A 15,179-nucleotide genomic window follows, 5' to 3' on the forward strand; every position below is an offset into this window, starting at 1 on the left:
TCCTCTACAAATGGTTCTATGTTCGGGCCCTCTGACTTTTCCGGCACTTCCACGAGTCTTGACGTTGTGGTGGCGGGATCTGCCCTTCACATCTTCTAACCAATTCAGCAGCAATCGTGCTTCCTGCTCCATGGCTGAATAGTTCTTGGTCAGGTCTTTCAACTGCAGCAGGACAGCCCCTATTTGATTCTGACTCCTTGATTCGGTCTGTTAGCTTTCTGTGGTTGTCTCGCAGCACATCCACTTCCCCCACCACCACACTGATTTGGGTTTTCAGGGAGGTCTTTTTATCTTTGATACCTTGCAGAATGGTTGCTATGTCTGCTACTAACAAGGCGCTGTTGGTCCCTTCCTAGGAGACATCAGCCCCAGCAACTACCGTCCTGGCATCTAGGGGAGGGGTCCCTTTTGCATTGCGTGGTCTAACCATCTTCCTGTTAGTGCTCTTTTCAATATTGTCTTGCTTCCTGCGTGTGAAGATCCAATGATCAGGATGAGTTGTGATATCTACGCTGGCCCCTGTCTGTGCACGTTCCTACCAGGGTTCTGTCTCTGAGTCTTTCACCAGTCTCCTTGATTTGTGCCCCTCTAGCCCTTGTTGAACCACTCTCTGCTATGGCATGATCAGCCTTCCGCCGCCTCACTTTCCCCACAGAGTGTCTTGCTCCTTGGCTGGGGTTATGACATAGCAAGCACTGGCCTGCTTCTGAGAACCTTCTGCTTTAGGTGGGCGTGCAGCGTGCCTTTCTTGTCGCCGCAACAGGCTAGTCGTGTCTATCTAACCCATGTGTGGCACGTTGGAGGGGTAAACAGGGGTGTGTGCATAGTCTGTGCCCTGGGCTCCCTGCATGCGCTCAGCAGGCGGCACTTACTTTCCACAGTTATTTGTCGCCTTCACTCCTTACTAGGGTTCATATCCCTGACAGTAGTTTTGTGGGTCACTGATAGTCTGATCCCTTTCCTGAGGGTGCCCTGGGACCGGTGCTATCTCATCCACCTACTGTCTGTCTTCATACTTGATGCTCCTGTGTACCCTCAGGGTTGCCACAGATAGGATGAAAGTTAGTTATACCTTTAGACCACCTTTTCATCCAGTTCTTTATTTTGCATTGTCTCTTCCTATCTGGATCCTCAGTACATATCCCCTTTTTGGGGCTCAGGCTGGTTCCAGGCCTCCAGTTTTCCTGCGGGCCCTGCCGATTTGGTGTTGTGCTCTGGGGGCCTAAGACAGGCACAGCAGCCTCTGCGATCTTCTTGCTTGGAGTTGAAGGGAGCGGTTGGCATTTCTCATTCTGCAGCTGCAGTGCAGAGAAATTACTTATTATTTTACTGCTCTCTGCACACAGTCCTACGGGGACCGCTCCCTGACTCCGCACCAGTGTGAACGAACTCGCGTCGCACTCTGCTGGTGAGAGACTGCAGGATCGGTCGAACCACGCTCCCTCGTTTAACTTTCTCCAACCCTGCCGTGTACTTTCAGGGCCCGGCCAGCACGGCACCGCACAATCCTGGCCCACACCGCTTCTCAAGAGGGCAGTCTCCGGACAAAAGGGGTCAGGGCTGGCTGCCCAGTTGCACCACATTTATCGCCCTCCAGGCACTTCTCAGCAACACTGGGTTCCCAAAAGTGGTGGTCGGACAGACATCATTTTGTTTTCAAGCTCCGGACAGGATCAGATCGCCAATAACAGACTGCTTAGGCACACAGTATAAATCCCTCCTAATGTGCAGTCGATGCACAGACCTGGAAGCTTGGACCCACCTCCCCCTTAATCTCCTTGGTTAGGTTGCTTTATATAGAAGATGATTGTTCTTCCCATTTATCATCCCCCTTCTTTTTTTTTTTTTTTGCAGAACTTTGGTCTCTCTGAATGGGCTTCTTTTGGGCAGCGAAAGTCCCTAGAGTCTTGCACACCAAGTCCACCGCAGCAGCAGTTGAGTGGGGCCCTAGGAGCACCGGACCTAGAACTATAATACTGGGAAGCCCAAATGGTCCCACTGGCTTTTTGCAGAACGTCAAGACTCCGCCTTGCTTTTGGAACTTTCCCAGCTTGACCAATGGGGCACACGAGACCTCAGGGTAGAAGGTGCTATATAAATACAAACACATTTACATTTACATTTACGTGGCCTGCCAACTGCCGGCTTCCCTCCCGCAGATCACTAAGATCACACTATTATCCTAGCACGTTGCCCTATCTTACATCAAATGGTGGAAGTAACCCACAGCACAAACCTCCTGCGGACAAATACCTGGCTACGACAGGTGTCTCAGCTACAGGACTTACGTGGGTTGGTACATCATTGTAATCTCTTTGCTGGGTGACCTTTGGAAGGTTGACCACATAATCTCCTTCAACCACTGCAGGGAACAATATGGGTTACACAAGTACCTGTTTTTCTGCTGCCTGTAGATTTGCTATGCCCTTGAGGCTCACAATAAACTACTTAGTGGTATCCCAACTACAACCACCTTGAGCCCAAGATAACAATTGACCCGCTAGGACTGAAAGACCTCTCCTGTCTATATCAGTCCCTCATACTTATGCTCCTGACCCCCTTCAACAGCTTTGCGCTCGCTGGTTTACCAATGTTGGTGAACTTGATGACGATTGACATGAAAAAAATGTCTCAGTACTCCTGGTTATACCTGCTGTTCTTAGACTTATATAATTGTATTACTTGCACCACATATATTATAGTCTTGAGAAACTGTGTGTGTGTCGGCTGGAGCATTCCGTGTCCACGAACTGCCTGCACTGCAGTGAGGCAGACGGGTCCTTCTTTCGCATGGTCTGGGCATGCCCTTACATATCATTGTACTGATACTCTATATCTAGTTCTTTGAGTAGAAGACACTCGCAATCTCTCTGCCACTTCCTTGTGCAATGAAAAACAGGAAGGTGTTGACCAAATTAAAAAGAAATATGTGGCCAATCCTATTCAGCTGATCCTAATTGACACTAAGGCGTCTCCAGATTAGACAAATAAGTCTTTCTATTCTGGAAGAACCACCCCAAGAAGAAGACAGCCATGTTGTAATCATTAGCCCCATTAGGGGGACTGATCAGCAGGCTTATCACAACCACAATTCCACGCCTCCTTCAGATTTACATAACGCTGGATCCCAAGGTGGCTCTCCTTCGGATTATGAGGGAATGGGACCACAAAAGGCACACATGCCTTTTAGCTGCCATAGACTACTTAGTGGCCAAAACAGACATCACCAGTTATTGGAGAACACTCACGCCCCCTCCTGTATCGGTTTGGTCTCAGGGCATGAATTTTGCTGTAAGGCTTAAAAATAAATATACAAGTGGAGGGGCGGTATTAATAAACACCACAAGATATGGGGTCCATAGCTCGCTTCATCACACGTAGACACCTGTGCACACTTAATTATGCTAAGTCCCTTTATGTAAGGTGGCGAAGTGAGTTATTTCAGCGCTTTTCAATGCTAAGTAATTAAAGTGTGCTGTGTCTTTGGCCTGTTACATTGTTACTTGTATGAAACCAGTAAACAGATGTATCCCAAAAAAGTTAGCTATCACCTGGCTCCTCATAATGATCGGTCTCCAAACGTCGTGCTATGGGGCACTACATAAACCAGAAAAATACCTCTCCTCCAAGAAAATGGGCACAGCCCTATTAAGAGACTCGTCTCACCCAAATAGACTCAGACAAACTATAGAGAGATAGAGAGTAAAACAATATCTTTTAGTTCCAGCAAACCCTTGCTCCCTTAAGCCTTTACTTTGGTGGTTCCAAAAGGCGCACGGTGGCCATTTTAATTAAGAAAATATACTTGTGTAAGAAAATGAAGACCTGACTTGACAGAGAATGTTAGTTTTATTTTCACCAGAGTATACCTGCCTAGCACATCTCTTATAATTGACTTTATCTATGCTTCTAACCCCTCCGAGACGCTTTCTGTTTTGACTCTCCAGAATACTGAATTCAGATCCACACGAACACTGATCAGAAGAGATTTGAACCCTGCACCCAACCCGGTTCTTGAGTGAGGAGAGGAATTGGCCTAATGGGTAGGGCGGTCGACCTCGAAGCTGGGGAACTGGGTTCGAGTCTCGGCAATGGACCTGAACATCCTTGATTCCGGGCAAATCACTTAATCTCCCCGTGCCTAACAAACAATTAATGTAATGTACTGCAACTGGTGCTAGTAAAGTGCTCTGATATCCGATTTGGGTCAAGTTCGCGCTATATAAAACTCTGTAAAAAGAAAACAGCCCAGCTAACATACTGTTTTGCTCATGATGAGCAAAACAGGTCGAACATGGCTGTCATTAGAGGTCATGGGGTATTAGACACTTGGAGATCTTAATCCTATGGAAAAATATCAAAAGATTTACTTTTTTTTTGTTTTGTTTTTTGCAACTGGCACCATTCTGTGTGATATCTCCTCTCGCAGATCATTCTCCGATGGCTGTAGTCGATGTGCATGGCATCTACACCCAATGTGGCAACGTTTGTGAATGAATATGGCCAGGTATAAGCTTACCTCAGAAAAAGAAGGAACTGCAGGACATACATAATGGGAAACAAGGGGACTATATCACTAACGCAAATAATTATTGTAGCAGGCAATCTCGGCACAGTTAGAGTGGGGTGGGTTGATTATTAAGAAGCAAATCAAAATTGAATTAATCATTAAATCCCTCCCTAGAATACTTGTTGACTACCTAACGATTAAGAATAGGAGGAACTTAGAAGATGCAAAATTCTCTCTTGGCTCCATCTTCAGTAAAGCAAATGATGACACTTTGATGTATCTTTCAGGTTCCAATTAGGAACAGGAAGGCAGGGAGGAAGAGCATATGTGGGAACTACTCGTGGCACAATTAAGTTAAGGAAAAGCTCAGTTAATGATTCCTGCCATTTACGATGAGGACGTCCTTTCGAAAACATTCGGCAAAACATTTCTGAGGCCTTGGCCTCATAGTATGAAAAACTACAGTCATCTGAGTTGGAGAACTGCACACCTAGTCTTCATATCTTCCTTGACATGTCACGCTTAATGGACGAACAGAAAGATCTGGTCAGTAGTAAAATATCCAAAGAAGAAATGGCAACAACCATTCTGGACCACCCCTATATCACATTACCCAGAAAAGATGGCTTCCCCGAAAATTCTACAAAGTGGATGAAGAACAATTCACTAAAATACCTTACAAGAACACCTTTCTTACTCCCTATCAGATGGTGGGAGATCCCCATTCTCCCTAATCCTGATAAAGCCCCTCTCCATTACAACAGTCACTGGCCAATTTAATTAACATTGACATTAAAATTCTAGCAAAGATCCTGCTAAATAATTCAAGAGTGATCTCCAACCCTATCCCAGGGACTGAAGTAGAATGTCTCCCAAGATGATAGACATTTAGTTACCTAAAGACACGGTTTAACCTACTATGGCTCACAAAGGACTCTCCTGATGAGATTATCGACCTCTCCTTTATTGCGGAGAAAGCCTTCAACAGCATTGAGTGGGGATGTGTATTTAGGACTCTAGAGAGGAATGGCTAGGGGAGGATTTCATATTCGATGGCTGTGCGAACGCACTTCAGCACAAATGAGCTGTGGTGGTTTGCTCTCACATTCTTTTAAAATCATTAGTAGCATAGGATCTTAAAGTAAAATAACAGGGATGCCCACTCTTGCTACTGTTGTTTAATACGTGTGTTAGAACCTCTGGCAGCACCTATTGATAAGAATGTCTGAATCAAAGAGTCATTATGACTATTGGACCCTCAAAACTACTACTGTATGCAGATGACCTCCCTCCTGATGCTCGCTGACCTTGACGCTTCGTTACTCACTTCATTATGTGTTATTACTGTTTTTTCATTGTTTACAGGGTTCAAGGTCAACTGGAACAAGAGAAAAGTTCTAGCAATGCCAATGTGTATATTACACCTGCTGCGGATGGTGGCTACCCTTACCATTAATAAAAGCCCCCTTTAATTATATTGTCCTTAATTGAGGGCATAGATCCATGATAGAGGACAATGTCACCCAACTGATCATAAAAACTACCCATGGTATGACGGTTTCACCTCCAACCGTCTCTCACGGGAAAGGTACAAATGGTGGAGATAAGTGCTATAATTTAACTACTTTATTTGTCATGCTATCACTAACGGTCCTCCATAAACTGATGATCCAAATGGATCATGACACCCTTTCGTTCGTGTGTGGAGGTGTGAGACTGTGCCTGAAGGTCTGTGAACTATGCATAAATATATTATGCATAGGCCGACGAATTTCACATCTTGAATCATATTACCTAGCCTATCAGCTATGGTATAGAACTTGCTGTATTATCCTCCCAGTAACAAACTGCAGCACTGATCTCCGATGTATCCTAATGGGCTCACCATGTGACATACGGCTAAGATAATTGTAGTTGACTGAATTCCTTTCCTTACTGACCGATGCTTAAACCCTTCAAAACACTAAATTAGAATGGAGATCGTACACAAACACCTGCAAATTAATTCACTCTTCCACAAATGTGATTCTATATGGAACAATTTGATCATATAGTTGGGGGCTGAGGTGGTAAAATGGAGTGGGTGGCTCTCTGCAGGAATAAACTCCTACGACCTACTCCAGGACTGGTTTTGGAGCCCTTTTAGACTACACAAAGCAAGCCTTTTAGGACATATTGCTTGCTGGCAGTGCTCGCTGCATAATTGTGATCTGATTTACGTCCTATAGTCTAGTCTTCATCCACACTGGATGGTGATCTGGAGAACACAGACGTCGACTAGTACTCTTCTTCAACCGACAGCTAATATGACCCCGTTACATAATTGCAGCAGTTACCAGTGGCCTAGATTAATTCAAGCAATCCACGTATTACTTTTTGGTTTCCTCATCCCAGCATAAGAACATCTCGCTGGTCACTCACACTCACCATTTAAACACTTCCCTCAAAGGCTTACAACAAATACAACATTCTTCCAACCATGCATTCCTTCACAGTGTGGCATGTGCTTTTAGGACAGGTTGAGCAATGGCGTATGAAAAGCGGTATGAATATTCGAATAAAATGCATGACTCTGCACCACCTGGCAGCTATGTATTGGAGCTACCTTTTTCAGATTTACATTCTTGGGGGTATTATTCACACTGTTCGGAACCAGCACAAAAAAGACCAGGAGTTTATATGTTTATCTTGAAATATTTTAAATTCGTTTTTTTTTATTGTATTTATTTAAAATGTAAACTGTTGCTAGAAGAATCCTGGCTCTAGGACAGACTGAACTGCTCAGAGAGTCAGAGTACAATATAGGTCTATGGAATTGATATACGAATCCCTGTTCCCAAACCTGGATGTGCAAATTGCGCACCAACTGATTTGTGAAAAGGAATGCAATTTGTGATGAAGCCTATGTACAAATATTTCACATCGAAAATTGTCTATTTGGAGAGGGTTGTAAACTACCCCGGCTCTAATGAATGATAATTAAGTAGATCGCTATATGGAGAAATGTTTGCCAGTTAGGACAGGAGACCTCCAACCCTGCCTACACATTTCCAAATAGATTTTTTAAGCAGGCAATCTCTTTTAAAACTGTTGGCTGCACCCGATGCGGCGTGGTAGGGCGGCAGCAGGCGGGGGTGGAAACAGACATTTATAAAGTGTATGTATATATATATATATATATATATATATATATATATATATATATATATATTCGTCACACCAACCTTTGGATTTCAAAAGAAGGAAACTCGAGCCACAAATTCCATAAGCGTGATGATTTTATTCAAGCAAGCAAAATGGTCACAAACGCTTATGGAATTTGTGGCTCGAGTTTCCTTCTTTTGAAATCCAAAGGTTGGTGTGACGAATTTTAGAGGATCGCCTCCTCACTCGAGCCCGCCGCCATCAAGTTGGCTGGGGGATCGGCGAATAGTGGATATATATATATACCTGACACTGGGTCCGCACGTTTGTGCTCCTCTGCTCAGGCTCCCAGATGCAAATCCTAGCGCTTCTCTCATTCTGGGAATACTATTGCCAGCATGAGAGAAGTGCTGGGATTGGTTTGAGCGACCTGGTTTGACTCTCATACAGTGCCTGGGAGACTGTGGCTTTTCTCCACCTGGCTGTACAACACAGCTAAGTGCGCATGACTGGCCTAAGACGGCAAGCCAAACCATCATGCGCACTTAGTAGTGCCCACAACTCCTCCTCCTGAAGCTTAGGCTTAGGGCAGTCCTGCTCTGCGGCTACCCAGCAGAGACAACAGTGAAAAAGAAAATGATAAATTATTTTATTATCATTTTATTTTTCTCTGTTGCCTCGGCTCTGTAGCAGCAGTGGGGCGACACTCCTCCGCCATAGCAGAGGAACTGCCCCTGCTTTTGAAAAGAAGACATTTGGAGGGGAAGGGTGCCAGGATGCATGGTCCCCAAAACCTCTATCTGCTTAACCGTCCTCCCTTCCCTCCCTGATGCCACAAGACAAGATTCACAAAATGAAAGCTGCCCCACATATTAAGCTTCCCCTTTGTCACTCAAATAACCCTCCAACTCGGGTGTCTATATCTCGTCAGTCATTGTAGCCTGCAATAGCTGCCACAAACCATTGATACATGCTGTTGTGACATGAAATTATTGAACGCCTGTTATACCCACCCTCCTAATTTCGAAATTGGTAAGTAAGCAGAGGTGCTCTCTAGATAACAAAATATGAAGCCGTGTATGTATATTTGCATATTTTAAAGTTATTACTGAGTGGTGCTTAGTGTTGTAGAATAGTGCAACGTAATGTTATCCCAAAAGGAAAGCATAATTTGACGCGTTGCTGCTAACCATAATAAATTGCATGCAGTAATTTCAGATCTTTGCCAGTCATCAATATTCTGATTAGCTTCGACTATTTTACATCATGGCTTAGTCAATGCATTTTTTGTACATGGCATGAGTTCATTTGTTCTGCTCCGTTTATTCTTCTCTCGTATGCAGGGTAATCAAAGAATTGCCCGTCTGCCTAAAAATACTTTCTGGCTTTTGTTTCGCATTACTTTACTGAACTGAACTTTACTGAGTGTCTAACGCTGGGGGGGGGGAGCAGGGGGGCAAAGGATCCAAGTTTCCTTATGCTTCTTTCATATCAGCTTGTGTGACAGCAGGACGAGAACAGTCATTTCTGTGTAAGGAGCTTAGGAATTTGTAACAATGTCAAATCACTCGTCAACTTTTTCCCCCCAGGTATAACCAGACCTCGATCAGATAGCGCTCCTCCTACGCCTGTTAATAGACTAAGTATGCCCCAGAGCACTGCCACAAATACAACTCCGCCTCATACCCGTAGGCTTCGTACTGTAACTGTGAATAAAGCAACCGTGAAAGCCACCACGGTAAGTAACAATGTATTTTCTCAGAACTAGAATGGCTTTAAAAAAAAAAAAGGAAACAATATGTTAAAATGTGTGGACAAGATGTTTTGGCCCCCTTTGGCATGAATATTTAGTGACATGAAAGTATTTCAATTTATTTTGTGCAGTACTGCCTGTAGCCCAGCAGTTGAGATGTTAACATCTTTATGATGCTGTTGATCCATTCTGTTGGTTAATCTGTTGTTTTTTTTAGCAAGTAATGTTTTATAGCCCGATGCTTTGACTGTGCCTATGCCTAAAAGGAATTATCTAGCAGTATATTTACAAAGACTTTTTGTATCTTATGAGACTGCAAATGGAGCTAATAGAGAATGGGCACTTCACATTACGGTGATTAAAAAGATACCACTTTGGTTCCCCTACATGTGCTACCAAGTGCTACCTAAAATGCTAACCAATGTGACTAAAGATACTGCAGAAATATTTGCCTCTCGTAAAAGTGGCTACATATTTAGCTGTTTTACTTTACGGTTATATAAAGCTATAACAAGAAAACCAAATGCAGTTACAAGAAGTGAACTAATTTTTCATCTGCTACTCCTAGTTGAAGATTTTGTCCTCTGCCTCCACTTCCCTTTTAGGTCTCGTCTGTGTAGGCTGCGCATGCGCAGTCTCGCTGGCGAGATTTTTTGAGGGGCTTTGAGAATCGGACTTTAAGCCCCGCCCCTCTTTCCATTTATGCTAAACGGTGGCCAGCCTTTGGAAAAGAGGTTTGTCTGACTTAGTGTTTTCTCTTTGTCAGACGACCCACTTGGACGGGCTTGCCTGATTTACGCTGGTCGCAAAAGCTTTGTTATCTTTATGGAACTATGTGTTCGAGGCATGTGGGCTGCTGAATTCATATCTATAGCATAGATCGCCGCCTAGTGTTGGGTCCGGATGATTGCACATTGTTGTCCTGGAAGAGTCTTCGAAGTATCACGAGATAGGTGGCTCCTCCCCTGGACTACAGTGCGGATGGGCATCGACTCCATCCTTAGATTGGTTTTTTCCGCCATTGGGTTCGGATGTGATTTCGTTAACTCCGGTTCGGAATCGATAGAAACAAACTTTTTCCAGGCCAAAAGGCCTTCCTCGAACCGTCGGTATTGTTTGCGTTCGGTGACCGACTTGCTCTGACTCATCGAGTCGGATATCCGGGGGGTCGTGTGACTCTTCGGGGATCGAGGCCCAGTCGACGCAGCAAGACTTTCGGCGGCATGGAGCGGAGTCCGTTCAAGCACTGTCCTGTGTGTGGATCCAAGTACCCACACATCGACGTCCACCCGGTCTGCAACAAATGCCTGTCGCCGGACCACGACGAGGCCAACTGTATGGCCTGTTCCAGGTTTCGTTCAAAGAAAACCATCAAGCTTCGGCGCGCGGTGCGCCTCGAGGCCCGGCGATCGGCTCCGGCACCAGTGGACATCTTCGTCAACGAAGAAGCGGACGAGCAGCAAGTTCAACTTCAAGTTTCACCTCCATCAGTGGTCGTCGAGTCCGACTACGAAGCGGACGCTGAAGGCCAAGACGTGGAGGAAGTCGTCGATGAGGTAGGGGACGACTACGAGGCCTACGGGGCCATGGAAGATAGCTCGGAGGAAGAGCTATACCCCGTTCGTACTTTTACTAAGGCTCAGGTCGAGGGATCGCCACATGGCCTTACCTGAGACCTTACACCAAAATCCACAGCCCGCATTCCGGCCCGGCTACGGACGCTTTAGCGGAGCCGCCATTGTCAAAATCGAAACCGAAACTGAAACCAACGGTGTCGACGAAGATAAAGATGGCCGACACGCCATCGAAACCGAAAACGTCTGCTCCCCCATCGACGCCGTCTTCTTCGGAGGCCTCCAAGCCACAGAAAGCTGTCGGGCCAGCTATGGCGCCAAAAGTGGTCAAGGAGCCAGGCTCAAAAAAGGCCGTCGAGTAAGGCAGTCGACCCGAAGTCAAAGAAGGCTGTCGAGACCGCATCAGACAAGGCCGTCCAGCCGAAAGCCAAGAGGCCTGTCGAGGCTACGTCAACCAAGAGCGCGGAGCCAAAGTCTGGGATCCCAACGCCAAAGGTCAAGGCTGCCGGACCGAAGCCGTCGGCGTCGACGTCAGCGACAGTGGTCAAAGATCGTGGCGCACCGGTGAAGGATGCTCCTGCGCCACGAACAGAGAAACAGAAGGCGTCAGCGCTCGGGTCTTCCCCTGGGGGCGGACCGAGGCCATCGGTCGGGTCGACGAAACCATCCGCTTCCTTTACGAAGCAGGTCTCGGACTCCCTCAAGCGTCTTAAGGAGAAGGCTTCTGCGTCGGAACCGACGACACCTTCCGCACCGAAGAATGCTGTCCCGACGCCACAGACTTCGACGCCGATCCTCTTCACGTTACCGCCTAAGGTGGCGCCGAAGACCTTTGCTCCACGGTCAGTGACCAAAGACTCGGTGGTGCCGAAAACTACTCCCCCGGCTGGGGGTTTAAAGCATCCACCACCCGCTTTAGTGGAGCAGTCGGAGCATTTTATCGATGCCGACACCGGAAAGCTAACGCTTTACAAGAGGAAGATTACGACATCGAAGCCCTTGGAGTCATACACTATTCCTCTGAAGCGCAAAAAGCCTGCACACGACACACCGGTCTTAGTTGAGCCGATGGTTCCACAAACTCTCCGAGATGCAACACCCTCACCCACCTATTCTGATGGAGAGGATGAGGAGGAGCAGGATGAGGGGTACAGTTTTCCCACCAACACGGAGCCTGATGAGCAGCAGGACTCGTGGGTGGACGCAGGCGATCAAGGGGATCAGCATGCAGCCCTTGACCCTCAAGTGTTCAACGTCAAGACGTCTCCCACGAAGGATTCGACAGCATTTCATGCTTTGCTTGAGAGGGCAGCTAAGAACCATGGTGTTGACATGCACGCTGACCCTGTGGAGTCTGACTTCCTTTTTGACACTTTCTCCACTGCTGAAAAAACTGTGAAAACTCTTCCAATGCTCAAAGGGGTCCTCAGGCATGCTGCGGACATTTTTAAGGAGCCCACAAGGTCTAGGGTTGTTAACCCTCGAATTGAGAAGAAATACAAACCGGCGCCTGGCGATCCACCCTACATAAGGGGCCAGTTGCCGTTGGACTCTTTGGTGGTCTCTAATGCCCGCAAACGGGCGAACTCGCAAACCACGGGTGAAGCTCCTCCCCCAGGCAAAGAGTCAAAAGTGCTGGAGGCATCAGGGAAGAGAGTAGCAGCTCAGGCTGCCAACATCTGGCGTATCTCAAACACGCAGGCGCTATTGGCCAGATAGGACAGGGCACACTATGACACCCTAGAGACCCTGTTGCAACACCTACCAGATCAGTTTAAGGAGGGAGCTGAGATGCTTGTCCAAGAGGGAAAGCTCATTTCCAACGCTGCTATCAAGTGTGAACTAGACGTTGCGGACACTGCAGCCAGGGGGATCAACACTAGCGTAATGTTGAGGCGTTAGGCTTGGCTACGAATTTCCGGGTTCAAGCCTGAGATACAGACTACCATCCTCAACCAGCCGGTGAACCCAGACAGGTTATTTGGTCCAGAGGTTGATACCACCCTGGAAAAGATTAAAAAAGATACTGAGACTGCCAAGTCCATGGGGGCTCTCCAGTCCCAGCAGTTTCGAGGGAACACTTTTCGTCGCTCAGGCAATCGAGGTGTTACCAGGGGCCAGATGTCACAGCAGGCACAGTTCAACAAAGGTGGGGCGCAATCCTCGTACCCCAAGCAGAGTAGAGGTGGATACCGGGGTAACAGCTCCAAGGGCAGAGGCAGAGGCAACAACAGTTTCCGTTCCTCTGCCACCAACAAACAGTGACTCCCTGTCACTACCCCCCGACCATGCTACACCTGTCGGGGGGAGACTCCAGAAGTTCCTGCCGGTCTGGAAGTCCATCACCACAGACAGGTGGGTCAGGACACTTATCCAGTTCGCCTATTGTTTAGAGCTAACAGCCACTCCACCCAACATGCCCCCAAAACACCGTCCTATGTCACAAGAGCATTTGCACTTATTGCAGCAGGAGGTTCTTGCCATGCTACAAAAAGGCACAATAGAGCTCGTGCCAGTGGAGGAAGAAGGCACAGGGGTATATTCCCTGTACTTCTTAATCCCGAAAAAGGACGGGTCACTCAGACCTATTCTGGACCTACGGCCCCTGAACCAGTACATTCTCTCAGGACACTTCCACATGCCGACACTGCAACAGGTTCTTCCATTGCTAACCCAGGGAGACTTCCTCGCAACCTTAAACCTCAAGGATGCTTACTTTCACATCCCACTCCACCCTTCCCCCCACAGGAAATACCTCAGGTTCACCATCCAAAACAGGCATTACCAATTCAAGGTCCTTCCTTTCGGGGTGACCACAGCCCCCAGAGTGTTCACAAAATGTCTGGCGACGGTGGCGGCGCACCTCAGGAGACAGAACGTCCATGTCTACCCTTATCTGGACGACTGGCTTGTTCAAGCAAAGTCAGCCCAGCAGTGCGCCACCGACATGTCCCACACCATTCACCTTCTTCACAGTCTGGGGTTTTCCCTAAACTATCCGAAGTCGCACCTTCAGCCGGCCCATGTGCGGCAGTATTTGGGCGCGACGATAGACACTCTGACGGCCACGGCTCAGCCAAACCAAGTGAGGATAGGCAACATCCAGTCGCTAATCCAAAAGTTCAGACCACAACACTCACTTCCTGCAAGAGTGTTCATGCAGTTGATAGGCATGATGGCCTCCTGCATCTTCATAGTCCCGCACGCAAGGTTGCATATGCGTCCGCTCCAGGAATACTTAGCGCATCAGTGGAATCAGGCTCAAGGACAATTGAAAGACCTAGTGTTGGTGACCGGTCGGGCATACAGCTCTCTGCATTGGTGGAATCCACGCAACCTTTGCAAGGGCCGACCGTTTCAAGAGCCTGTGCCACAGATTATCCTAACAACGGACGCATCTCTCCAGGGGTGGGGAGCTCATGTGCTCCACTACACGGTGCAAGGACTCTGGACGACGCAGCAAAAGAAGATGCACATCAACTACCTAGAACTGATGGCAATCTTCATGGCACTCAAGTCCTTCAAAGTACATCTGTGCAACAAAGTCGTGTTGATCCGGACGGACAACATGACAGCCATGTACTACATCCAGAAGCAGGGAGGTACACACTCTCCACAGTTGTCTCATCTGGCTCAGAGCATGTGGAAGTGGGCCTTTCAGAGGAACATCTTCCTCATGGCGGAACACCTCCCGGGCAAAGACAATCAGATGGCGGATCTGCTCAGCAGGTACAGCCACCAGATGCACGAGTGGGAGTTACATCCATCAGTACTCCGCCCGTACTTCCAGCGGTGGGGTCATCCAGAGATAGACCTGTTTGCCACAAAGGAAAACACAAAATGCCAAAGCTTTGCCTCCAGGTTCCCTCACCCACAGTCGCAGGGCAATGCGATATGGATGAACTGGTCAGGTAGATTTGCGTACGCTTTTCCACCAGCACCTCTCATTCCGCTGGTGGCAAGGAAGCTCAAGCAACACTCAATGACGCTCATCCTGGTTGCTCCAACGTGGGCACGCCAACCATGGTACACCACGTTTCTAGAACTGTCCGTGGTGCCGCATCAACAGCTGCGCCTCACACCCAGGCACTTGACGCAGAACCATGGCGACGTTCAGCATCCAGATACGCAACAGCTCAATCTGGCGATCTGGCTCCTGAGGTCTTAGAGTTTGGCTACCTTAATCTGCCTCCTGAAT

At 47.4% G+C, this 15,179-nt stretch overlaps 1 protein-coding gene across 3 annotated transcripts in view; it reads left to right on the plus strand.

Annotated features, from left to right (window-relative positions):
• The window catches only part of RALGAPB (Ral GTPase activating protein non-catalytic subunit beta), a 2,268,266-nt gene that overhangs the window by 441,105 nt on the left and 1,811,982 nt on the right, over positions 1 to 15,179 (plus strand). For all 3 annotated transcript variants that reach the window (XM_078652319.1, XM_078652321.1, XM_078652322.1), the window contains one exon: positions 9,244 to 9,392. In XM_078652319.1, the coding sequence (XP_078508445.1) occupies positions 9,244 to 9,392 (149 nt within the window). The remainder of the gene's footprint in view (positions 1 to 9,243; positions 9,393 to 15,179) is intronic.

The sequence above is a fragment of the Lissotriton helveticus genome, chromosome 7, assembly GCF_964261635.1.
Source record: "Lissotriton helveticus chromosome 7, aLisHel1.1, whole genome shotgun sequence".
NCBI classification, from domain to species: domain Eukaryota; kingdom Metazoa; phylum Chordata; class Amphibia; order Caudata; family Salamandridae; genus Lissotriton; species Lissotriton helveticus.